The sequence below is a fragment of the Phymastichus coffea genome, unplaced genomic scaffold (assembly GCF_024137745.1).
Source record: "Phymastichus coffea isolate CEN01 unplaced genomic scaffold, Cenicafe_Pcof_1.1 PCOF00141, whole genome shotgun sequence".
Lineage (NCBI taxonomy): Eukaryota > Metazoa > Arthropoda > Insecta > Hymenoptera > Eulophidae > Phymastichus > Phymastichus coffea.
Window position 1 is genome coordinate 514,309 of NW_026706952.1, and position 25,052 is coordinate 539,360.

At 53.4% G+C, this 25,052-nt stretch overlaps 1 protein-coding gene across 1 annotated transcript; it reads right to left on the reverse strand.

The window, feature by feature from the left end:
* Positions 1 to 279: 279 nt before the first annotated feature.
* Positions 280 to 22,789, reverse strand: LOC131672055 (uncharacterized). The gene is made up of 21 exons (XM_058948988.1): positions 22,706 to 22,789; positions 15,231 to 15,416; positions 14,991 to 15,152; positions 14,686 to 14,903; positions 14,339 to 14,465; positions 13,503 to 14,164; positions 13,121 to 13,419; positions 12,934 to 13,033; positions 7,211 to 7,323; positions 7,067 to 7,140; positions 6,891 to 6,997; positions 6,591 to 6,814; positions 6,400 to 6,522; positions 6,218 to 6,333; positions 5,962 to 6,150; positions 5,538 to 5,879; positions 5,028 to 5,474; positions 4,826 to 4,964; positions 4,624 to 4,749; positions 4,431 to 4,476; positions 280 to 4,240 (listed from the first exon to the last, which is right to left on the reverse strand). Exons 1-21 carry the CDS (start codon positions 22,760 to 22,762, stop codon positions 2,836 to 2,838), a joined length of 5,262 nt encoding a protein of 1,753 aa, XP_058804971.1. The 5' UTR covers positions 22,763 to 22,789; the 3' UTR covers positions 280 to 2,835.
* Between the last annotated feature and the right edge of the window lie 2,263 nt (positions 22,790 to 25,052).

Below are 25,052 nucleotides of genomic sequence, written 5' to 3' on the forward strand. Positions count from 1 at the left end.
TAATCTTTACAGTCTACAAAATATAAATTTCATATAGTTGAACAAGCGATAAATAAAATCAACCTTTAACATTTCTCATCTCACAGTCAGCGCGAGCTTACAACAATAAATTACGGAGAGAATCGGAAGGCTGCGGAAACTGCTACGTTAAATATGTTGTTAAATGTGCGTACGCGCTTAGATCCGAATATTTCTATAATTGCGGTCTAAAGCTACGGAAAGTCTGAGACGAGGCGTCGGAGAGAAAGAGAGAATCTCTAGTTACCCCCTATGTATGTATGTGTATATATATATATCGTACAATGCGCACGGTAAGTAAGTTGCTACGTATCTATATATACTTATCTAGCGCTAATCGGAGGGACTTTTCAGATCTTGCGCGCGCTCATCGGCTTCTCCGATTTTCCAGTTTTGGTCGAGTTTTGTGTCTTTGTCACGTGGGTCTGTGACTGTCGCGGTTTCTTGGCCGACGTACCTCCGAGCTTTGTCTACATAAAACGTACAATGAATAACCGTCGGTTAGATTATTTCTTTGTTTTACTTGTATTATTTGAAGAGACTTATTAGCTAAAATATATATAAATCTCAGCGGATCAGCAAAACTTCGTACATACTAGTCATTCTAAGTAGTGTTTTTCTTTTGGTGTACATCATATCATGTTTTGTCTCTAAACAGATTTAAAAATCTCTCTTTTAAACATTCATCTAACTAATTTTAATAAACGCATCAGACTGGCTATTTCTGACGGTATGTTATGTGTATATATATGGTTCGTTTTTTCTCTCAACAGACATTGTTACAACAATGTATAAAAATTTCTTCAAAATATTAGACATTCCACTTCGCATACTGTAAATAGAATTCACGAAATGCATTTTTTTTAAATTTTATAAAAATCTATGCTCTACGCAGAGTCGCCCATCTACCTATTGAAATCAAAAGTAATTCTTCGGATTTTGGTTACGAAGTTGGAAAGTTCTTTTTTACAGGAATTTGAAAAACCGTGAAAAAATGAAAACTACAACTTGTTCATCAATGAAAATGTCAAAAAGTTGTAACCTGCACGTACGAGTAGAGGATTATTGATTTAGTTTTTTAACTTTCACGCGGCTCTCACTTTCACAAAAGAACTGAGATATAAACTGGCCAATACATTATAATAATTGGTGTGAGTAACTGGAAGGAAGGTTTGTAATGCACGATGAATGCACTAAATATTCATTTTGTTTAATAAAATGTAAATATTAATCTTGTTTTGACAGTCTTTCACTTGAATCATTCATAATGAATAACGTTACTTATATTTTTTTTAATATTTGTCAAATATGCTCAAGTACCTCGTGGACGTCATAAAAAGCATTAATGCGAATAATCCTTTTGATCTAACGTTAAAAAAACACGAGGAAATGCCCTTTGTTTATCTAGCTGTAACTTTAAACGCAAAATCAACGTATATATAAGTAGGAGCGAGTTAAGACGCTAAAAATAAAGACTCTTAAAATAAGTACTTTGCGCTCCTCTAAAAGTACACATACGTTAAACACATGCGTTAAAATGCTCTAAGGATTAATACTACTGTTATGTAAAAATTGTATAAACTATACTGTAATAATTCTACGTCCGGACTTTTTACTTCTGAAAACACTAGAAAGTCTTTTTTTATGTCGCAGACACATATTTTTCTCTCAAAGTTAGGCAAGATTGAAAATAATTTTTTTTCAAAATATATCCAAAGTTGTTCGTTTATATCGAGCATCATTCGAAGGTAGATCCGTTCGTAATATTTTAAACAAGTCAGACACATTGAGGCTATTGTGAGATTACTGGTGTATGGAAAAGTATCATTTTGATATGTAGAAGATTATCGAAAAAATTGCGTTACGTATCGTTGATATTTATCATAATTTGTTATCTTGAATCTCGCAATGTTGTTTACAAACAAATCACAAATTCTTCGCAGTCGTGTGTGTGTTTGTGTGTGTGAACTTCGATGAAACTCGATACTTGTTTGTGTAAAATAATGACTTGACACATTTTTCTTTTTTTTCTTTTGATGTTTGAAATACCCTGTATGCGCTTCAGGTATGAGATTCGTATACATTTTTGGAAATTTGAATTTGAAAATTCAATATATATAAATATTATATATCACAAGTCAGTGCATGCGATCCGTTAAAAACGAAAAATTGTTTAAGCACTGTCGAGTGGCCCTGAAATAACTAATAATAAGTACAGAATGATTATGTTAATCTACGATAGAATCTGCATTAACTCTCATTTTTTGCCAGGTACTATAAGTTTCAGTTATAACGTTCATAACTGGTAACTACGACTAATACATAGAGGAAGGCTAAAATTCGACAAGACGAAGTTATACATAGAAAAATGCTTAATCGCGTAACGATATTTACTTGGAAAATATTCTTGGAATAAACAATTGCTAATTTAGGCACAGTCGAGTTTACGCACGCGCACGCGTATCGCTCGTTAAATCGAATGTTATTGTTGAGATACAGACACGTGTTCGTTGATGTGTTCGTGTGTGTTGCCGTGAAATGAACAAAAAAGCGCGCTCGCCGCGAGTGCACGTACAAGTACCGTACGCAGTTGTCACGGGAAAAATGACTACTTGGAAAACGAAAGATTTTCGTAGCTGTTGCGTCGCAACAAATTGCTCGTCGACTTCTTCCTCTTCCTTTTACGAAACAATTGGCAAGTATAACGATTAGCAAAAAACGCGCGCCGACTTCACGTAACATACGAAACATGCGGCTTGAAAAAGCCTACTCGGATATGTCTGTAGCTCATAGCGGACTGTCAGGTCGACCACTCTGTCAGAATTTCTGGCATAGCTTGTCCACTTCCTCGTCGCTGGATCTGAATCTCCTCAGGCGCCTTTCCTGCGAGAAGCCCTCGGAGCTCTTGTAAGCGACGCTCTGAAAGAGCTCGGGATCGACCCGTATGGGGCTGGAAGTTCTGGTGACCGGCGCAGTTCGACTGCCAGAAACGTGAATGCTTCGCACGGGAATTTTGCTGAGACCTTGATTGTGGTTGACGTCGAGGGTGTTGAGTCTGCGGATGTTGCGCGAGGCGCTGGTGTTTCTGTCGGGGTGGTAGTCCGGCACCTCGATGCTGTGCCGCTTGAACTTGACGAGCTTGTTGGTCGTCTCCTTGCTCTCCGGGAGCTTCACGCCAGCGTAACCAGCCGAGTGCCTCTTGCTCTTCTCGCCGATGTTGTTCCTCGGCTGCAGCGGCTTCATGCGGTCCTTCTCGACGAGGATCGAGTTGCGCTGCTTGGCCTTGTCCTCTTGCATGGCTTTCCTCTGGGCCTGCATCTCGAAGCCGAAGCGCGCTCTGTTCTGCGAGCCGATGCCGCTGCTTTTCGGCCTGTCCTCCGGGCTCGTTTGAGACGAGTACGACGAGGAGGAGTCGCGATTGTTCGCCATCGACGCTGGCTGACTGACCGGGTCTTCGTAGTCGAGGGAGAAGCCCTTTCGCAGAGCGAAGTTGAACTGCTTGCTCTTGTCGAAGGCGGTGTTGCTTCTTCTCAGCCTGTCGGTGTTGGTGAGCTTTTTATTTCTGTAAATGATATCTTCCAGATTGGGTATTTTGGAGGTGCTCTGGTTGGAACCGAGCTGCGACGGAATTCTGATGCCGGCGTCGACCATGAACTCGTCGTCGACCAGCGTCACCGGTATCTCCGGCATCGAGCTAAAAGTCCAGTATGGATTATATTGGGATTGGAAGGCGCCGATATCCGGCGATCGGTATTTGTTAGCGAGACTCGAGCGCGAGAACATCGAGTCTTGCATCATGTCGTTCTTGTCGTCCCTCATGCTGGTTAGCGAGCTCTTGGTGAAATCGGAAAACTTGTAGTCGTGCTTGGTGTGAAAAAGATTAGTAGTTTTAAGGTAATTCGAGCCGTTCAGGCAGGAGCAATGAATCGAGTCGGACCGCGAGTAATTATTGTGATGCTCGGGTGAGAAAGCTTGCGTTCGGAAGATTCGATCGGCCAGTTCGTAACAGCTGCAGTGCGCGCCGTGGTGGTGATGGTGCTGCTGCTGCTGCTGGCCCGTCGAATAATCGCTAGCCATCATGTATGTTGGGTTAGTCAATGTTAGTGTGATGTTATGACAGGACGATATAGCCCTTTCCCATGGCTGTTGTTGTTGACCTAGTTGAGAGCTGTTACACGTGAATCTTGACCAACTCGAGGTGGTCAAGATGTCGCTAGACGTACTATAAACACACACGGCACACGTTGTTATCACCGTTAATCTCGCCTTTTATACAGGGCGTTTATTAAAAGGTTAGAAAACTATTTTCAAAGCATGCACGAGACCTTAACTAAAATCATTTTAATACAGTTTCATGTAGTCCAACGCAACTCAAAATTTTTTTAAATTCGTAAAAATCAGCAAACATTTACCTAGCTTTAGGAAGATCTGGCACTTGTCGAGTGGTCGTGGACATTTCTGCAAATGCGTTCGAGCGTTATTTTATGTAATCGTCACGAATAATCTCGGATAATAATAATGACGATGAGGATGATGATGATGATGATGATGATGATGATGATGATGATGATGATGATGATGATGATGATGATGATGATGACTCACGTCTGACTAGCGACGGCCTGCTAGGCGGAGTAGATGATTTCGGAGATTCACCACCCTTGGGTTTGACCGTCGGCCTTACCGGTGACTCAGAGCCAGAAGTGAGAGCTGGCGCACGGCTTGTTGGCGCTGATGAATGCGAATGGTTATTAATCAATTAAACAATCCCTTCGCATCTGTCGCTCCACTAAACTATATTACTCACGTAATTTCAAAGCATTTGGCTTTTTAATGAGATTACTGACGTTTGTCGTGTTCGCTCCTCCTAACATTGATTCGATCTTTTTCTCTTCCTCGTACTTCTTCATATCTTCGGAATCGTACCTGCCAAGTTTCGTAGGTGACTGAAACAGCGAAAGACCGACTGTGATTCGATTGAAATATAGAAAAGTAATCGAGGGGCATACCGGTTGACTGTCGACTCGAACTTCAATACTATCCATTTGACACGCCGCCTCCGTAAGAGCAGCTGACACATCTCTGTCTTTCTCATTACTCATTAAGTTTCGCACGTTGGTTTCTAGAGTAGACAACAACTTTTTATCGGCCGGTAACCGGAGACAAGCCTTAATCGTAGGAACAAGCGTAACGACTTTCAATCTCACATTGGCAACCGGATCTTCCATTAAACTTAACAAAGTCGAGCAAAAGTGCTCTTTAAAGTACATCGACGAGAATATCATAGTAGCATCGATCATCATCCTAATGAATATCATGCGCATGTAGCAGCTGCTCGCGTGAGCAAAGTCTGTGCAAATTTGGTTCCTTATGTCGACTCTCTGCTGTGACTTCAAATTATACCGCAGAAATATAAGTAGAGTTTTGCCAGCGGCTAAACGTACTGGTAATGGTCTCTGAAAATGCAAGTGAAAATGAGCAGTCGGCATCGGAGGTTGTCAAAACTCGAAAATACTTACCGAGTACAAAACTCTTTTCCTAATGATAGGCACCACATATGTATAGATAAAGTCGCTACTAAAACACTTTGGCAATATTTCCAGTTGATTGAGCATGAGCGCCGATAATCGCCAATTGTTCGTCGACGAGACTTCTGATTCGCATTTTATTAATGCCCTACCTAGATCTATTGTCGACGCGTCCGTTTGGTCCGCTCCGATGACTTGATTTTGCTGCAACACGTCCAATATCTCCGACACGTGTGGAATTAAGCCTTGTAATACTTCCTCGTTACTATCCTTCAAAAGTCTTATCAATTCAGCTTTTATCAGTATGCTTTTTGATCCCAACACCTTGACGACCTGCCAGAAAAAAAAGCACGATCATCGTTGTTGGAAGCGTAATTCAATTGTCATCCAACAAAAAAAGAACGACCAATTGTACCTCGTGCAAGCCACACGCTATTGTTCTTCGTACCATGAAATACGAATCGCTGGCTAGATTTCGAAACGTAGGAATTAACGAGTCCACATTTTCAGGAAGAGTCGAGGCAAATTGAAACATGGCGGGTGCGTTGAAAGCGCAACTTCGCCGGCATTCGACAAATCTGTCGTTGACTTGAACGCTGTTACCCTGGAAAAGGGAAAAAATGCAATTAGTCGATTAATTTGGGTTATTCGCCAATGGTAGAAAAACTCACGATGAAAGTAAAGTCTGGCTTCTTCTCCTCCGCGTTTGCCGCGGAAGGAGTGCCTATCTGCGCAAGTTGTATAAAATACTCTACAAACCATGACTTATCCGCCGCCGTTAAGTAACCTGAAATTGTCACGACGGCAGTCGATTAATCAACGGAACGACGATCATTCGCAGTGGATTACCGACTTTTAGAAATTTGTGCAATCTTGCCAAATTCCTGTGAGATGACGCATATGACGTCCTCTTCCGCTTTGACCGCGTTTTCCGCGGCTACCTTGATGAGGGGCACTACGATGTCTTTGACCGAATCTGCATATGCGCGAACGGTGAAATTGGCATCGATTCGTATCCGTGGACTCGCGGGAGAGTCGAATTACCTGATTTGAGCCGAGGCAATAGATGACCTATCGTCTGAATAGCCGCCTGCCTGACGTTGCTCTCCTCGTCGCCGGCCAACTGGACGAGCAGAGGCAGCAGCTTGACCACGTCCTCGGCCATGCTGTCGCCGATGAAGCGCAGCTGCAGGCAAATGCAGGCGCGCACGTCATCGCTGACGTCCTGGCAGAGCGACTGCGCCGTCGGCAGGACGTCCTTGCTCGCGCTTTTGCAAGCACAGCTTTGATCGTGAGCACATCGCTATCGGCCGGACGCCCGGCAAAAGGAAAGAAGCGACTTACGTAGCGGCGTCGAGGCGAGTGGCGACCTTGCCCAGCAGTCGGCAACAAGTGATCCTCGAGTTGACGCTCTGCGACAGTTGGCGCGCGCTCGTGGCGATCGGCAAGATCTGCAAGCGGACAAGATCGATCGCGGAGTGCTCGGGGCGAAGGCGGGGAGCTCGAACTCGATAGCCTACCTCGCGCTTCACGATGTCCACGGGCAGTAACTCGATTACGTCGAGCACGGTCTCCAGCCACGCGTGAGCGACAACTGCGAGAACAAAGAAAGACGCGTTACTGCCCTGGTTGACAGGACCGGAGTCGGGCCGACGGCGGCCGGCCGGCGCTTCGGAACTCGAAGGGTACCGGGCTCGCGGCTGTCCAGCGAGCCGAGGATGCTCTGCAGAAAGACCTCGGCGAAGGTGAAGGCGCTGACGAGCCGCTGCTCGAGGATCTGCTTGAAGATGACGGCGGCGGCCATGTGGAACTCGGTGGAGGCCGTCGGCAGGCTCTGCTGGATCTTGGGCAGCACCCGCGTGATGCAGCCGTGCGCATCCTCGGCCAGCAGTTGCGGCAGCGTCTCGATCACGTTCAACTTCTGCAGCTCGTCCCCCTTGCTGCGAGCAGACACGCGCGCTACATATGCGGGCGCCACGAGCAGACGCGGGCTTTGGCTAATTGAGCCGCTTGACCTTGAGCGCGGCTTCGCGCGCGAGCTCGCGCTTACGTCACCGCCCGACCGAGCTGTGGCGCGCGAAGGGCTGTACTAGCGTCGCCGCCGCCGCCGCCGCCGCCGCCGCTCGCGCTTATGTAAGTCACTAATTGAGAGCCTCGCGCCTCGTCGGGACTCGCGGAACGGCGGGAGGCAGTCGTCCGACGCGCGACCCAGGCGAGCTTCGTCGAGCGGGCCAGCAGCAGCAGCAGCAGCAGCAGCAGCCACTCTGACTCATCGGGGTCAGATTTTATTCTCGGAGCGAATATCGCTCGATGATAACATCGAGCCGAGGCAGCATGTCATTGTCCTAGTAGCGAGATGGTACGCGCGCTGTCTCGTTAAATTTGCAAGCGTCGGCAGGAGGCGCGGTTGTACTTTTTCTCTCCCACATTCGCGTCGCTTCTTCCGAAGGCTGCTTCTACTATCCCATTAAGCTGAGTGAACGGAAGCTCAGTGTTTCATTATTTCGATTAAACGCGCGCGCACTTTCAGTACATTACGTTATTACTCCGACGCACGAGAGCAAAACAACACGACGAGCGAGCGAGCGAGCGAGCGAGAGAGAGAGAGAGAGAGAGAGAGAGAGAGAGAGACGTTTTTCCAGAAGTGAGTCAGCTACAGCAGCACTTAGCGAATACTACGAATGCGCGTACGCAAAGCTCGGTGCCTATCGACGAATCAGCAGGCCTCGTTCAGTAGCGCATCGCAAGCAGGAAGGTCGGTTGGGCGCGCTTGGCCACCGAAGGATCAAAGCGACGGGCTGGTGGTCGAGCCGTCGAAGCCGAACTCTGCACTGCCGCAGAATTAGCTAAGGAGATGCGCGCTTGCGTTATTTATAGCGAGAGCGAGTGGCGAGTCGAGTGACGAATCGATCGCGAGAGCGTGCGCGCACGGCACACGGGCATACTCACGCCTTGAGCTCGGACTCGAAGGGCTGCTGCTCGGCGAGTGTCGACGGGGCCTGCCACATCTTTGCTGCTGCTGCTGCTGCTGCTGCATCATCTCTTAAGTCAATCGCTCATCGATCCGCGCGGCCCTCTCCTTCGGGAAACGCGCGCGGCGCACAGTACCTGCCTAATGCGCGACCACGTACGACTGAGCTACTTTGTCGCGTGTGCATGTCGCTCCGCCACACGGGCAGAGCCACCGCGTCGACTCCCGCGAGCGCCGCCAGCCCGCGCAGCAGCGCTCCAAGCGACGTTGCCAGTGCGCAGGCGCTCTTGTCCCGCTCACCCGTGGCCACTCGCTTCGGCATTTTTGCCAGCCATATTTTCAATTCAACGACGTACTCTCCTGGTCTTCGTCGAAAGATAAGCCGGTTGTCGGATCGCTCCCGCACCCCCTCCCCCTCTCGCACGGCTTTCTTTTCATCTTACTTTTTGGCGGAATCGGTCAGGCGTGCTTGGGTTATGCTTTGAGTCTCGCTGCTTAGTTAGCCGAGCTTCTTATGCGACGCTTCATACGGAATCTTAGAATGCACTCTCGAGAGGCCTTGGGCACGGACCGTTGGAATTTCTCAAAGGATCTGAACTAACGGGCTGACGATGTGTGATGCGAGATTACGAGGATAGGAGTCGAGCGAAATTTCAAATGTAAGCGCGGTTAAACTAATGGACAATTTTTGCCCCTCGTTTCGAAACGAAAGGAAAGCAGCTTTGAAATGAACCGCGGACAACGGCCGATTTGAAAATGGAATCTGCGATCGTAGCGCGGAGGATCCACCGTGAACAAATGAAATCTTCGAACGAATTCGAACCAAGCGGATTCGCGCGCCTTAACGCCCACGCACGTGCGATCGCGATCCGGCAACATCGCTGCGGCGCCCCCCCCCCCCCCACACACACACCGTGAATCGCATATTAGAAGAGGCATAACGAGTAGTGCCGAGCATTGTCGACGTCGCGCAAGCTCTCGTATCCGTCGGCGCGTTTGAATTGGCTATAGACTAAGGAGAAAAAAGCGCCGGCGACAATGGGCCGATAACAAGCTTGCCGCGGCAATAGCCTGGTAATTTTCTGTTATGTAAACGAGAGAAGCCTCGAGCGAGAGCGCCACGAGATTAAGCCCCGCTTACGAGCGCGCGTGTCAACAGCCCGCGCGAGCTTCCCATATACCATGCGCTCTTCGACGAAATGGATTTTTAATCGACTGCGCCGATAATTAACTTCTCCCCATTGAATTAGCGGCTTTGCCTGCTCGAGGCGCGCTTGGTTGCGCTTCAGTAGCGCGAGTTGAACGGCGAACAACGACGCTCGGAGTGTTCTATCTCTCGAGTGGCTTACGTCATTTTTCAGATGCTATAGCGATGTTTAGATGACTTTTGAGAATCGACAATCCGAATTATGGTATTGTTCCGCACTCAATGCCCTGCGTGACTAAGGCATTATACGCCACGTAAGCAACTACTCATTTTGTCAATTATTGTTTTCTTAGTTATACGCTGGCTCGTGGAATCTATTTACTCTGGATTTTTTGCACACGCATGCACACGCCCGCACACATGCACACACACCCACAAACATGCGTGAAAAAGGTTTTGGTTCCACTTACGCTAATATATGCAGCTCTCTTTCAATAGGCTTTCCCTCCAAGTGCTGGTCTATTGTGTGCCTTTTCAATTCTTCATCTGTCTAAATAAAACTTTTGTATGTCTCAATCTTCATTCATTCGAACTTTGTCTATTCTTATTACTACTTTAACGCAGTCCAAATATTTACCTTCAGTTGACGATAGGACGGCCTGTCTAATTGTAAAATAGCAAACTCTTGTTTATAAAACATCATTTTCCTAACAATATTTGAAATTTTATAACCTTTTTACGTTTATTACTCAAATTCATTATTTCCGTGTCCACGCAAACGCATCAGTTTTTGCTATATTCATACCGAATAAACAGTTAAGTCCTTAGGTTATGATAATGGCTATATCAAACAGAATCTTGTTTTACGGTCGTATGAAGAGCCTATTAAATGTTAATGATCAATAAACAGGTTCAAATAATAATGCCGGAAGTAGTCATATATAAAATACGAAATATATTTATATTTATATTTTTGATAGCAATGTCATATAATTTAAGTAAGTAATAGATATTTATTTGCGCTGTATAACGATGTGTATTTTAGTTTACAAACTTCAACGATATAAAAGATAATATATACAAATTTTTTCTTTAATTAAACATAATATTTTTTTTTCATATCTTAGTCGCTACAAGATAATTGATCTGGCTTTGCTCGCATTCATAGGATTTTATAAATGTAATATGCGCTTTAATCAACTTAGAAAAGAAAGACAAATATATCAACTATATAAGATCGAGAGAACTGATCACATATGTTTACTTTACAAAAACAAAACGAATAGAAATGCACAAGTCGATGCATTATTTGTTATGTGACATTTGATTTGGCTACTGGAAGCTGATGCTATCTGAAAGTGTTAAAAAAACTTTCTTCCTGTATACTTTGAAATTCTCAATCTTATCAGATAAAAAAAAAGATATACACTTTTTACATAGACATATCTCTAACGTTACGTAAGATAATTGTAAATTGTAATAAAATAACTACGATATGCATCGTATCTTTTTCATTTTTTTCAAGTTTTGTCAGTCTGTCTCATGATCATTATATTTTTCTTCCGGTGCTCTTCAACATATTAAATAATATATAAAAGTAAAATCGTTCGCAGTGTCAACGATATGGAAGCACCATGAATCACTGTTTACAACAAATTAATAATATCATGTATCTCAATTCCAGTTTGATTTATGTCTCATTTATACAGGTAAAGAATACTTAAATTGTTTTGTTCGTTTACGAAACGCGTGTGAATACAACAATAAACGTTGACTGTTGCTGAATAGAAGCCGTTTGACAGTTTCTCGATTTTTAATAAAACACATTCGATTGAATACTCCCAGCGACGAGATTACAGTGCTGAGAAGAGAATACATGTAAATACAACCACAATCTCTTGCATCATCTATGTGCAATGCCTTCCTTCTCTATCTCTCTCTTACTCTCTCTCTCTTTCGCGGTGCAGCGGTCCAAGCGTTCATTTTCGACTAGGTACGGGTCATCTAAAAAATAAGCGGCAGACTCCACAGATATACTCGGCATCGTGTTTCAAGTCTCGTGTCTCTTGTTTATCTCGGCTCAAGAGCATTCTTCACGATGATAAACCAAAAGACTGTCGGTGTCGGGGAGGTCCGCGCCGACGAGAGCGCAGCTTCACACGTAGCTCTCGTCGTCGACGACCGACCTCGCGTAGCCCAAGTGCCTGCTGGCAACAGCAGGTACGCGAGGCTGCGGCGGCGGTCTGTAAGGCGGTGGAGGCGGCAGCGATCTCGATCTAGACGCGATCTTGTGTCTCTCCTCGGAGCTCATGTGCACGGGCGGCAAGTGTCGCAGCCGCGGCGGTAGAGGCGGCGGTGTGTCCGGCCAGGTGCGCTCGCTCGATTCGTCGTCCTCCTCGTCGTACTCGTCGACGGCTTGCGCCTGCTTGAACTGATAGATTTCGTTGCGCTCTCGCGAGCCGTAGATGTCGTTCAGACTGTCGCGATTGCCGTAGATGTTGCCCTCGGATTTGTCAAAGTCGTAACGCTCGCCTCGATTCTCCTTGCTGATGTACAGCTCGCTTCGGACCTTCTTGAACTCGTGGCAGTCGGAGCCGGTCGAGTGGTAGCTGCCGTTCTGCGAGATCGGCGATTCGCGGTTCACGTACAGCTCCGACTTGACCTTTTTGAACTCGCCGAAACGTTCCTTCTTGAACTCGTAGTGGTCGCCGTTGGACAGCGACGAGTCGCTGGTGCACTTCTGCTCGGCCTCGTGTAGCCTCACGTCCTGCTGCGACGAGCGCGCGTAATCGTTGCGCAAGTTGCAAGTTGCCAGCGTGATCTGCGGCGATCTGTAGATATCCTTGCGATTCTCGACGACGTTCTTCTTGATTGTGTGCTGACGACTGCACTCGCGCGCGTAAATGTCCTTGTCGTCGAAGCGCTCCTTGCGCTGCTGCTGTGACTGCTGTGGCAGCTGCTGCTGCTGCTGCTGCTGCTGCTGCTGCTGCTGGTCGTGCTCGTCCAGCTTCGTCCGCGGGGTTCGTTTCAGTTGCGCCCGCAGCCAGTCCTGCCTCTGGAAGTTGGGATTCGGATAGCCGTTCTCGTGGCCGCTTTGCAGGTGAGTCGCCGAGTTGTATCTAACCTCCCACTGCTGATTGCTGTAGGCGCGAACGTACGACTTGCCATTGCTCGTCTTGTCGTCTTTGACGATGGGCTTGTCGAAGCTGGAGGTCGAAGCGTTGACCGCCGAGTCCTCCGAGCCCACCGGCGACTCCGGCACGAAGAGCTGGCAGTCGGATAAGGTCAACCCGGAGTCGCGGGACAGCGACATGTGGTCCTTGCGCGGCGGCTCCGTCAAGTCGAGGCTGTCCAGCGAAAGCCCACCTGCTGCAACAGCGACGAGAGAAAAACGACCGATGAGCGCTTGGGTGGGCGGGGGCGCCAGACGACCGTCGGCGACGCTTGGCTACTCACAGTGCAGGCTGTCGGTGCTCTCCTCGGCGCCGCTGTCGCTGCGCTCCTCGCCGAACAACTGGGTGACCGCCTCGCCGAACAGCGCTTCGCAGTGGCGAATGAGCATCTCGGTGAGGGCCGGGATCGCGCGGCTCTGATTGACGGTGGGGCTGGGCGACCAGAGCAGGCTCGGGCCGCAGCACACGCCGAGGTTACTGGCGCACATGAGGTTGTGCTTGGAGCGCCGGGCTATGTGGTGCAGCACGCAGACCAGGTGAGACAGCAGCGTGTAGTTGGCCTTCGGCAGCCGGTCCAGGATGCTGCAATCAGACGGTGGCGTTGGATTGGTTCGCGACGGTGACACGGCAGCGGGCCGTTCGTGACGCGCGAACGCTTTTCGCACCTTTTGATGGTCTTGATCGGATCGGCCGACTCGAGACTAGCCATCCACAGCGGGAAGAGGTGGGAGGTGAGCAGCGGGTCCGGCAGCGAGCGCAGGAAGTCCTTGAGCAGGGCGGCTACGGCGATGATCGGGGCGTCCTCGAGGCATCCGGACTCGCCGCTCGACTCGATTTGGTCGCGGAGCTCGCGCACGATGCGCACGTTGGCCGACTTGCGGAAGATGCCCTGGGTGAAGGGCCCTTTGGCGAAGAGCTGCTGCAGCATGACGAGCACCGGCTTGGGTAGGCCGTTCTCGTCCAGCCGCGACAGGTTGACGCCGAAGACGCTGGGGTTGAGCGAGAGCGACCTGCGCAGCAGGCCCGTGATCTTGGATTTGTTCTTCTTGGCGGGCGACTTGAGGATCGGCCGCAGGATGAAGTGGCAGGTGTCGTGGCCGCTCTTGTTGCAGTGCTCCAGGTCGAAGCCCTCCTCCAGCGAGAGCTTGTGCCGCAGATTGGACAGCTTGACGGCGAAGGGGCGCTCGTGGCCGATGAGCGGGTAGGGCGCCTCCTCGGAGCAGGTTCGTGCCCACAGCTGAAAGGGCCCCTGCAGGTCCAGCAGCCGAGTGGCCAGGTTGACGCAGCCGGCCGCCGTCATCTCCGAGCTCACCAAGATCTTCTTGCACTGCCGAGGCGCAGGTCGGCCCGTTAGTGTCCCGGCGGGTGGACTCGAGGTGGACGCGAAGGATCAGAGATTCTTGCGGTAGATTGACTCATCGAGAGCCGGTCGGGCAGCCGGTGCCGGGAAATGGGCAAGCGGGACGAGGAGCAGACGGAGGGAGGCGCGGAGAACACTTACGTATTCCGTGTTGGTCTCGCTGTCGTGATACACGACCTGGATGTTGGTCTCTGGTGGCTCCTTCAGGCTCTCCTCGCGTACGAGCTCGCTCAGGCGGCCCCACCACAGATCTCGCGCCGCCGCAGTCCTGCAAACCAATCAATCGTCAGCGCCGTTTCTTCCGTGGCGCTTTTGTTAATTGAGCGCGATTTATGCCCGCCGCGCCGCCGAGTGCTTCGCCTAACGAGAGAGCATCCAGGCTCTTCTGATTTACAGCCGAGAGAGAGAGAGAGAGAGAAACGGCTCCGAGGCTCGTACGGAAAGTCCGGAGAATTCGCCAAGTGGGCAGTGAACGTGGCAAGGCTTACATGAAGGTAGCCACGACGTTGGTGGTGGGCCAACCGAGGACGAAGCTGGTTTCCTGGGATTTGTTGCTTTCGGCAACGTCCTCGATGTGGTTGGCCGTCAGCCAGAGCTCGCTCATCCGGATGGACTGCTTGAGCTTGAAGGTGCCGCCGCTGCGCGCCTTGGCGATCAGCAGCAGGTCGGAGAAGAGGAAGAGGTGCCGCTCCTGGGACTGCATTCCCTGCGAATCACGAGACGGCGCGCTCAGCCTGGCTCTGTCTCGGAGACGGGGCGCGCGCCCCAACCCAACAACCCCAGCCTCACTCACCGTCGTGAACTGCACCGGGGTCTCCAGCAGGAAGGTCCTGGCGGGCGACGGCTTGCCGGCCGGCTGCGACGGGCCGCAGTTGAGCGACTTGGCCGACGCGGCACGGGGCAGTCGGGCCGCGTTGTTCGCGCCGTTCCTCTTGCGGGCCACATTCTTTGGCTTCTGGACCAACGACTCGATTAAGAGCACCGTCCGCTCGTGAACCGGATCGCGCGGCTGCTCGCGCTGCCAAGTACGTACCGTGGTAAGGACGTCCTGCTCGTGCAGACGGAGGTTATCGTTGGGGAACAGCTCCTGGATGCGGTGCAGGTCGCCCTCGAGCTGCGCGCGCTGCAGGACCTGGCCGCTACTCGACGCGCTGCTCTCCTGGGCGAGGCTGCGCGCCTCCTGGCCCAGGTACCTCTCGTACTCGGCGAGCCTCTGGACCTGCGGGCACGCCAACGCAACGCCGTTAGTCCAGCTCGCGCCTTGCTCGAGAGTCGAGGTTCGCGCGTCGCGACTGACTAATAGCGGGCGGCTCCCGTGAACCGCACCTGTCGCGCGCGTCAGCCGCCGGCTAATTTGCCCGCGTATCGGCCGCTGGCCGAGGGCTGAGCCGCTGCGACTCTCGCCACGACTGATTTTCCCTGCGATAGATAAGAAGCGGCGAGCGAGCCGCGTGTAATTGGCTCCGCTCTCGGCACGCTCATTATCGTTACCGCGCCGCCGCCGCCACTGCCGCCGATCACCTCGTGTCTTCTGCCAGCTACCGGTTATCGCGCGCGCGCACGCACTTTCACCTGCGTGCTCGCCGCAATCTCGGCGCTTATCGCCGTCGAAAAGCCGCGACGCGCGACCGGCGCGTTCGCTTTTTTGACTTCTCTGTTGCTTCTTCCTGCCTCGACTGTCGACTCGCGGCGGCTTAATTTATGCATTCTTCGGCTCTGACTCACTCGATAGAATCTCGCCGATGAGGCTGGCGCTCGCGGCGTGATGCGATCGATGACGCGAGCGCACGCCAACAGTCCGTCGACAGGAATATAAGAAGCGCTGGACCTCTGCCAAGAGTGCCCGATCTCCGTGTCGTCCGGGGCTTATTTCGCGTGCGAGCGGCCGGCTGTTCGAGTCGAGGCGCGCGCCCAGGGAGGAGAATCGAAGTGGCGATGTTCGGGAAGCACCAGCCGCAACGTCGGAGCGTAAACAGCATTAATCGTCGACTAACGGACGAAGGGAGCCGCTGCGCAGGAGATGGGTATCCGTCTCCGCGGGCAGGGAGCCGATCGAACGTAGGTGCCGCGCCGACGTAATTGATCAAGAAGCGGCCGCGACGACGCGCGCCTACGTACGATTTATATCGCTCGCTCGCTCGGCGGCTGGATAAATATTAATGAAAGGCCGGAATCCGCGCGAGCCGAGGAGCGCACGCGAGATGAAACCGAAGGTGAGCATCCTGTGCTTAACCGGCGATTGTGCGCGAAGCGCGAGACCTTCGGCGAAGGAAAATATCTACGTCAGTGAAAGGGAGCTGCACTATCGGCTCCTAGCATCGCCGGCATTTTCCACACACACACACACACACGTTCGCGCGTGCGCGTGTACGTTTTCCACTTGCTGCTCGGGAATCTCTCGCGGCACGTAACGGCTAATAGAGCGTTTTCGACACAATGCGCGCGATCGCGGTGCTTGCTCAACGTCGCTCGCAATTCCAATTCCTCGCGATCAAACAAAACCCCGCTGTCGTGTGTGTGTGTGTGTGTGTGCGCGCTGCTCGCAGACGTGGTGCGCGGCATTAGCATAATACGTCCCCGAAAGGACAACTTTCTCGCGTACGTACGCGCTCTCGCCTGGATATACGCGTGCGTTTTGTAACGAGTAGTAAGTAGTCGACAGGTGCCTCTCGCTTCTACTCTTGCGTCACTGCAATTTGTCTCTCTCTCTCTCTCTCTCTCTTACTGCCGCCGCCGTCGCCGCTGCACGCGCTATCGAGATACGCTCGCAGTGCCGCGGAGAGTTACGTGCCCGCGCGCGCTCCCTCGCTATGCGGTAACGGATCGTCGAATTCCGCGATATCGAAAGCGCTAACGGTGCCGCGCTGCTCTTTGATCAGTGGCACAATGGTCGAGGCGAAACGACGACGACGACGACGACAACGACGACGACGACGACGACAACGAAGGCGCGAACTGGACCGCCGAAGCCGTCGCTCGTCCGACGGCAGAGAAACAGGGGAAGGAGTGTGTCAGTTTTAATAAAGCAACGGGCGCTGATTTAGCGGCTCGCCGGAGACAGCTTGCTCGATACGACAATGCGCGCTCGCCTTGACTCAGATCCTGCGCGCGCGCCGAGAAGGCATGATTGAAGCAACGCTATTTACATTCGTCGGAGCGCGCGCGCGCGCGCTGCCGCGGCTTGAGGGCTCCTTAGCATATGCATGAGCGCGCGCGAGTGCGCGCGCGAGTGCGCGCGCGAGAGAGAGCGGGAGAGAGAGCGAGAGAGCGAGGGACAGGTTGCCGCTGGTGTGAATATGGATGAAAGGCCTAGCGAGCGCAAGCAAAAGGAAGAGCGTCAGCGCGCGATTTTTACGGCTTATCTTGTATACGAGCTGTAATAGCCCGGGCTGATGTACAATCGATGCCTGGCCGAGTGACATCGCCGCGGTCGTTTTGCTCGGCGAGCAGCGCCGCCATTAGAACGTGATTGCCTTGCGCGCCGCATTAGCATCGATCTCGCAGCGGCTCGATCGTCATTAGGGACGCCGTTGAACGACGCGCCAGAGGGCACTCGGGAGCGCCAGGGGATGCGACTTTCGACGCGCTTACCCGCGGCCAGCCGACGATTCGACGTCGCGACTGCGAGATGCCGGGCCGAAAGCGCAATCGAGCAGGACCGCGGAAGGAACCAAGGGACCGAGCCCGCGCGACCAAGGAGCCTCGTTCTTAACGGCAACGCGCGTTTACGACTGCTCGCAAATCACGGACTTAATGCCAAGCCGCGAGCTAACGGAGCGACGATTATCTCTCTCTCTCTCTCTCTCTCTCTCTCTCTCTCTCTCTCTCTCTCTCTCTCTCTCTCTCTCTCTCTCTCTCTCTGCGAGCGAGCGAAGCAGTACGCGCACGCCTTCGCGGCTCGCATTGTTGGAGGCCGCGCGGAATGCGTTTTATATCATAATCGCGCACGGCGGCCGCTGATGCGCCTTTGATTGCGGACTTGTTTACACGGCGCCAAAACACACGCACACGACACTCGTTAGCCTCGCTCCGGCGAGAGGGACGAGGTAGCGGCCGGTGGCCCTCGGCTCGCCACCGAATTATACATCAAGCGAGGCTTTTAAGCTGCTGCTTCGTTTAATTCGCCTTCGACGGACGTATCCATTCGAGGGGCACTCAGCGCGCTGCCAACTAATCGCGAAAATCTAAATGCATAATGCAACGCCCAAGGCAGTGGGAGACGGCATTTGCATTTGTTATTCGGCCGTGTTAATTCCCCGGCAGACAAATTCGACCCTATCATGCAATCTCTTCCTCTCTACCACGCGCTGCCTCGACGTTCCTTTGTAGTCGAGCTTTTCCTTTTTGCTCTCTTTTCTCTCTTTCTTTCTTCCTTTTGGGGCCGCGAATCATCGTTCTCGTTCCTCTTTCTCCGCCGACGAAATTCCACTTTTCGTAAAGTCATCGCAGGCCTCGTTGTTCGGCCGTTGTCGCGCCGCTCGTTATCGCGCGCGTTGCGCAACAAGTGATCCGGTGCCAACGATGCGCTGTCGTCGCTTCGCGCGACGTCGATGTCTACGAATAATAAGCGTTTCAGGCAGGAGGCAGGCCCGCGTTGTTTTTACGTCGAAATGCACTTCGGCCGAAAGAAGAATTCCTCTTTCTCTCTCTCGGACGGTACATTTTTTCTTCGCTGTCGGGCGAGAGAGGCTCGGAAATAATCGGGCGCGTTGTGGCAACAATAGGACGAGCCGGTAGCGGGAAGGAAGGACAGGAGGAGGAGGGGGAGGAGGAGGAGGAGGATGGCGGTTCAAAGGGGCTGCGCACGAGATTCGGGGAGGGGAGGGGGCGGGGGCAATTACGATACACACGTAGCGCGCGTGGCCGAAAAAACAGGTTGGCCGCCGCGGGCTCGACAAAGAAACGAGCTCGCGTTTTAGAAGCGAGAGCGGCCAAGAAGAAGAAGAAGAAGAAGAAGAAGCCACGTAACAGCGGCGGCGCAGGAATGTTGCACGGGTGCAGAGAAAAATAAAGCAGCGTCGAAAGCGTCGAGCAGTGGCAGCCGCAGCCGCGGCCGCGGCCGCAGCAGCAGCAGCAGCAGCAGCAGCAGCAGCAACAGCAGCTCTCGATAATGACGAAATCGCAAATTAGATTACACGCGTTCTTCTATGCTGCACCTGCGCGCGAGTGGTCGGACTGGTTCTCCGACGACAAATTGTCCCGTGCGCGTGCAGCGGCAGCGAACAGTCCAAGGACACGCGCGTCGACGTTACATCAGTGCAGCGTGCGAGCTTGCGAAATTCACGCGCGAGCGGTCAATGCACCGCAGCCCAGTTTTCGAAATAGACGCGTCCACGTCGGCCTGTCTCGGATGTATTTTCGCGCTACCTGCGACGAGCGCGGCAACTACGACGACGGCGACGACGACGACGACTCGACGCACTGCTACTACCTTTCGCGCGGACCTCCTCGAGCTGCGGCCTCTCTGGAGCGAGCCAGCCTTGTTGCCGACGGCCTTGTTCTTGGTCAGCGTGGCGAGGAACGTGCCGAGACTGTTGCGCCAGTGCGGCCGCGGCATCGCGCCCGAAGCTTTCGATGCGAGCAAGGCCTCGCTCGCGACTGGCCGATTGGGCATCTTATCGGTGCGGATAAACCTCGGGCTCCACTTCTCGACTGACCTTTTTATCGCGATAGCCACGGCTCGCAGCCGACCCTCGCGCTTCGCTCGCTGCGCGGCACTCTTTGCCCCTGCGCTTTTTCTCCCGTGCTTCTCGATAAGGCCAAAGCGATTCCTTCGCTCCTCCGAATTAATGAGCTCTCTTCATTCCTCGGCTACCAGTCGGCGCTGCGCTTGCTTGCTTGTGCAGCCCAGCGCCAACTCTTGTATCTGACCGGGTTAGGCTCTCGAATCGGGTCGGGTTCGCGAGCCGACAGCCAGCAGGCGCTCGGTTTTCGAGTAGAGACCCGTGTCGACCGACGCCCACGAAAGCGGCAAGAGCGTGGGATTAGCCGGCTACGGGATACACCTAGATCTCGCGCCAGATGACATAATTGGAGGTGAACGTCCCTTTGCTGCAACGCGGGCTTCCAAACCGTTCAAAAACCCGACCTTCGATTTGTGATATGAGAGAGAGAGAGAGAGAAGAAGCGCTCAGACACGAGCGCGCTTAAAACCTCGTTAAACGGCCATTTTTTCCCTCCCCCTCTTCCTCTTCTTCTTCTCTTTCTGGAAAAGCGTTGCGTTGTTGTCTCTCGCCTTGAGCACTCGGCCGATGCGTTTCGAAAGCATCAGTCATTGTTTCGATGAGTCAAGCTTATCGAGACGACGAGCACAGCTCGGAGGCGCTTTAAGCCGCTGAGTAAAGCGTGGAAGTGTCGCCACGCGCGAATATCGCGCGTCTCAATCGTGGCTGTACCGAGCGAGCCAGGACGCCGGCCAGCAGTCACGTTCTCGACGCTCTCTCGACAGAAGGGTTGCTCCGCGCTCGATTCACCGCCGCGAAGAAAGAGAAATCTCGAGGGCGCGTCTCCGCTCATATTTTATTCCTTGCGCCCATGAATCATCGATGCTTTTTGTGCGCGCGCACTGCCCTGCCATAAATCGCGCGCGACGCCGTAAATCACGAGCGCGCGGGATGATGACGTGATTTTGATTTATTCGAGAAACAAAATCCTTAACCCCACCCGATTCATCGCCGTCGTGCGCTCCTCCCCGCGTGCACTTTTATACGTGCCCCGTGACACGACGCGCGACAATGCTATCTTGGCTCGGATTCTCGAGGCACAAACAAGATAAGCTGCAGAACGGCGGTGGCGGTGGCTGTGGCGGCGACGACGACCAGAGCAAAGGGACCAAAACAAGAAGACGAAGAAGCAGAAGCGGAAAGACGAGACGAATTTAGATCGGGCGTCGTGGCTGTCGCTCTCTCGGGACGATCGGAAATGTACGCGAAGTCGCGGATGCGCGATGCGCGCCGCTGACCCACAGCCCACGGACCACGCGTCGTCCGCGGCTCCGAATCGCGGCGCTGGCGGGGGTGACGCGGCGGCTCACCGAGTCATTCTGGAGCTTGCGCACGTCGTAGCAGTGGTAGCGGAACCTGGGGAAGTCCTCGAGTAGCGAGTGTCGGCGTAGCTCCTGCTGATGGCGACGACGCAGGGCTTTGACCCGCGGCAACGAGGAGACGACCACGCTGCCGGCTACCACGTCCATCACTGCACTTAAACCGCGCGAGCAACCGAGGAAGAAACTGGCGACGACGCAGCGGCGGCGCGCTCAGGCCGATTTTCCCGGATAGCCCCCGCCTCGAGCGAGCGCATGCTTACGGCTGCAGCCAAGTATAGACTCACTCACTCACTCACTCACTCGCTCGCTCGCTCGCTCACTCACTCACTCTCTCTCTCTTTCTCTCTCGCGGCACGCGAGCTTCTATATGCGTGCGTGGATTCCATCGAGGAAAGCGGGCTTTTCTCCGTTCCGACCTTTGCTGCCAGAAAGGCGCTTCTATCAATGTGGGTCGAGGGCACGCTACATCTTGATGGATGCTATCGGTCGAGATCTGCGATCGAGATCGACCGGCGAAAAATAGACAGGCCATGGATCGGTGTCAAGGCGGCAGCGGCGGCTCTTCATTGTTATCCGAGCTTCCCATTGTTAGGAGCGGTGCCGAGGGAGAGGCAACAACGGCGTTACACTTTTAACGGCGATCGAGCCGCGCGCGGATATTAAAGTATGGCGCGCGTCGAGGAACGGGCGCGATCGGTTAGTTGCGTCGGCGTCGTAACGGGATCGGACCGAAAAGTGAATAACGCTGGCATCGATAATCGCATTTCCTGCTGCTGCCCGTGGCCAAAGATATTTATCGTTGCTCCCCCTCTCTCTCTCTCTCTCGCCGACTGTCTATGCGTGTCCTTTGTGCGCTACAACGTCGCGTGCTCGAGATTCCACGGTGACGATGCGCTCGAGCGTCGTCAAGTGGAATCAATGGTTCGTTTACCCAGCCTCTACAGCTTAATCGGTCGACTAGGCGGAGGGAGAGAGAGGGAGAGAAAGTTCAAGAGTGCAGCGCCGATAGAAAGGGTCGGCGCGATGATAAAGCGCGCGACTCAATCAATCGGCGCGCGGAAGTTATTGCAAAACGCCGCTCGCGGCGCGCAACGCCGGTCGTGCGCTTTTATTTGCGCGCGCGACGACGAGTAGCGAACGACTACCGCGACCAGATGAGCAGCGGCAGCAGCAGCGGCAGCGCGAGATGATTGAAAAAGCGATCTCGCTGGCTGGCAGCGGTGGAACTGGTTCGATGCGAAAGGCTTTTTCCTCGCGCTTGCGGAATCGGAGCTGCTCGCCTCGGGCTCGAGCTTTCCGCCGAGATAGATAAGGCGACGCAGATAAGGCCTCGCCTCTGCCCGGTGTCTTTGACTCCGTGCCCGCGGCATCGCTTACCTGCAACAGAAAGAACAAGGCGAAATGAGCGCTCGGCCAGTTGGCGCGCGTCTGTATAGGAATCGCGAGAGCGCCGGAATAACGACCTCGCAGACGACGCTCTTGATGCACATTTTCACCGGCTCGCCGGGTAGGCACAGCATCGTCGCAGCGCCTCGCGTTCATTCAGCCGAACTGGCACGCACGAGCGCGGGCACACGCGCGAACGGGCTCGGGCGCGCGGCAGCAGCGCGCATCTGCCGAGAGACGGGCGGCGACTGAACGCGGCGGAGCAGCCGCGGGAAATCGCTGCCTGCGGGGCAGCACATCTGCGGCGCCGCGGCTCCACTTGCCGGGGCTAGGGGCGAGGGAAGGGACGCCAGCAGGAGCGCTTTTTTCAGCTACAGCCCCTTTCCTCCGAATCCCGCAGGGCCTCGACGCCAACCTCTCTTTCTCTCTCTCTCTCTCTCTCTCTCTCTCTCCTCTCTCTCTCTCTCTCTCCTCTCTCTCTCTCCTCTCTCTCTCTCTCTCTCTCTCTCTCTCTCTCTCTCTCTCTCTCTCCTCTCTCTCTCTCTCTCTCTCTCTCTCTCTTGCTCTCTCACTTCCTGCGCCAACGACACTAGAATAGTTCGGGGATCGGCTGGTGTCGGTTGCTCGCTGTGTGTCTGGATAAGCACCTGTCGCGCGAACGTTCCCACCGTGTGTCAGGCGGCGACGGCGCGCGGCGTCCTTGGCGGGCTCGTTTATCGAAAACTCGAGAGGCGCGATAAAGAATAAAAGTGGACTGGCCAGGGCCGCCCGGAGAAGAAGCGAGGTTTGGACGACGCGACCGGGGAATCCGCGAGCCTCGGCAAAATTTTGCATATGAATCCCGTGCGGGCCGCCGATCTCGGACGATCGCGCCTGGAAGAATGTCCAGATAGCCGATCTCGTCCGAGAGAAAGCCCCGATGGCGCTGGAAAAATCTGGTTTTTCTCTCGAATTCCGTGAGGCTCGCGCGCGCGCGCGCGCGCGCGCGTATAAATCTAGGCGCGCTGCGGCCGCGCTCCGGCCGCTCGCGCCGGATAATCTATAGGAATTCCTCCCTCTCCGGCTAACGACTGCGCGAGCTCTCGTCGTCGCTCCATTGACAACGATACGGCCGCGACGATAGCCGCGCGCAGTGAGAGAGAGAGAAAGAGAGATTGATGCGCAGCTCGGCGCTGCCTACCCCCGCGCGGTCCGCCGCCACTCTCGGCTCGATCCGTCGCGCCTGCATATTCATTAGCGAGCCGCCAGGGCCCTCGCGATGAATAATTTGTCCCGAGCGCGCGCGCAATAATCGCCGCCGACGTCCGCGTATTGATAATGATTGGTCGCGGCCCTCGGCAATTAGAGCGCGCGCGGCCAAGACGCGACTGCTTAGAGCTGATTAACGAGCTGCAGCTTCGTCGTCGGCAAATTAGATATAGCTGCGCGCCTGCGTGCCGCGCTTATTATACGATAATGACGTAATGCCGTCGCCCTCCCGCTGTCCTAATTAAGCGCAGCGCTGCCAAAGCCAGATGATATCTCGGGTGTTCCGGGGACGCCGTAACCTCGCGCGCCAGCTATAAATGCGTCGAGCGCTGATAAGCCCCCCCCCCCCCCCATTTTAATGAGTTTTCTCGATAGAGCGCATTGTCGCGTCGACCGTCGTGAAGTGCATTTTTACGACTCGTCTCGAGGTGCAGTCCACGACCCGCGCTCCGCTCTCTTGTTTTCGTTTTTATGGGAGTTTTTCGGTTTCTCGAGGACCCGCGCCTCGACTCGAGAGCGCGCGTGTGCAGGGGGAACCCGATCCGCACCGACCTCGTTTCCAACGTATAAAAAAAGCTCCAGCCGCGTAAATATTATTGGCTCTCCGTGTTTATATATATGCACACAGGCGGGCGCGTGCGCGCCTTAACGGCATATTTTTTTAATGTGATTAACGGCCAAACAGATTGGTCGCGCAACGCGCGCGGTGTATTTTCGTCGGCTAAAGCAGCCGGTTGCGTCAGCCCCGCACTCGATAACGAACCTGCCGCCGATCCGTTTTCGAGCCCGCGGCCCCTTGCGTCGCTCGCTCGCAGCTTCGTGCCCACAGCCTCGTGCCCAGAGCCTCGAACGGCAGATCGCCGAGCGCGCTGGCACGTGAATTTTCGCTGGCATTGACTCGCGGAGGCGCAGGTGCTCGCTCGCCCGAGACAGAGAGAGAGAGAGAGAGAGAGAGAGAGAGAGAGAGAGAGAGAGTTAGAGTCGCGCGATCGATCGGCCGGGGCGAGCGGACAAGTTTATAGCGTTCGTTTGCGCGGCCGCGAGAGCGCTCGGACGAACGCGGAAATCGGCCTGCCCGCGTGCTTTACGCACGCGCGCGCATACCTCATTGTTACGTACAGCCTTGCTCGCTCTCGCGCGCGCGCGCCGTGATTCACGCTTTACGAGCGCTCGTGT

Bases quoted from the DNA above. Each gene is read 5' to 3' on its own strand.
- LOC131672055 (XM_058948988.1), bottom strand. From the start codon at position 22,762: ATGCTGTGCCTACCCGGCGAGCCGGTGAAAATGTGCATCAAGAGCGTC. The intron at 6,151-6,217 runs GTGAGTTTTTCT...TCCCTTTTCCAG, and splicing joins AGCCAGACTTTACTTTCATC to GGTAACAGCGTTCAAGTCAA. The intron at 4,241-4,430 runs GTAAATGTTTGC...GTGTGTTTATAG, and splicing joins CCAGATCTTCCTAAAGCTAG to TACGTCTAGCGACATCTTGA.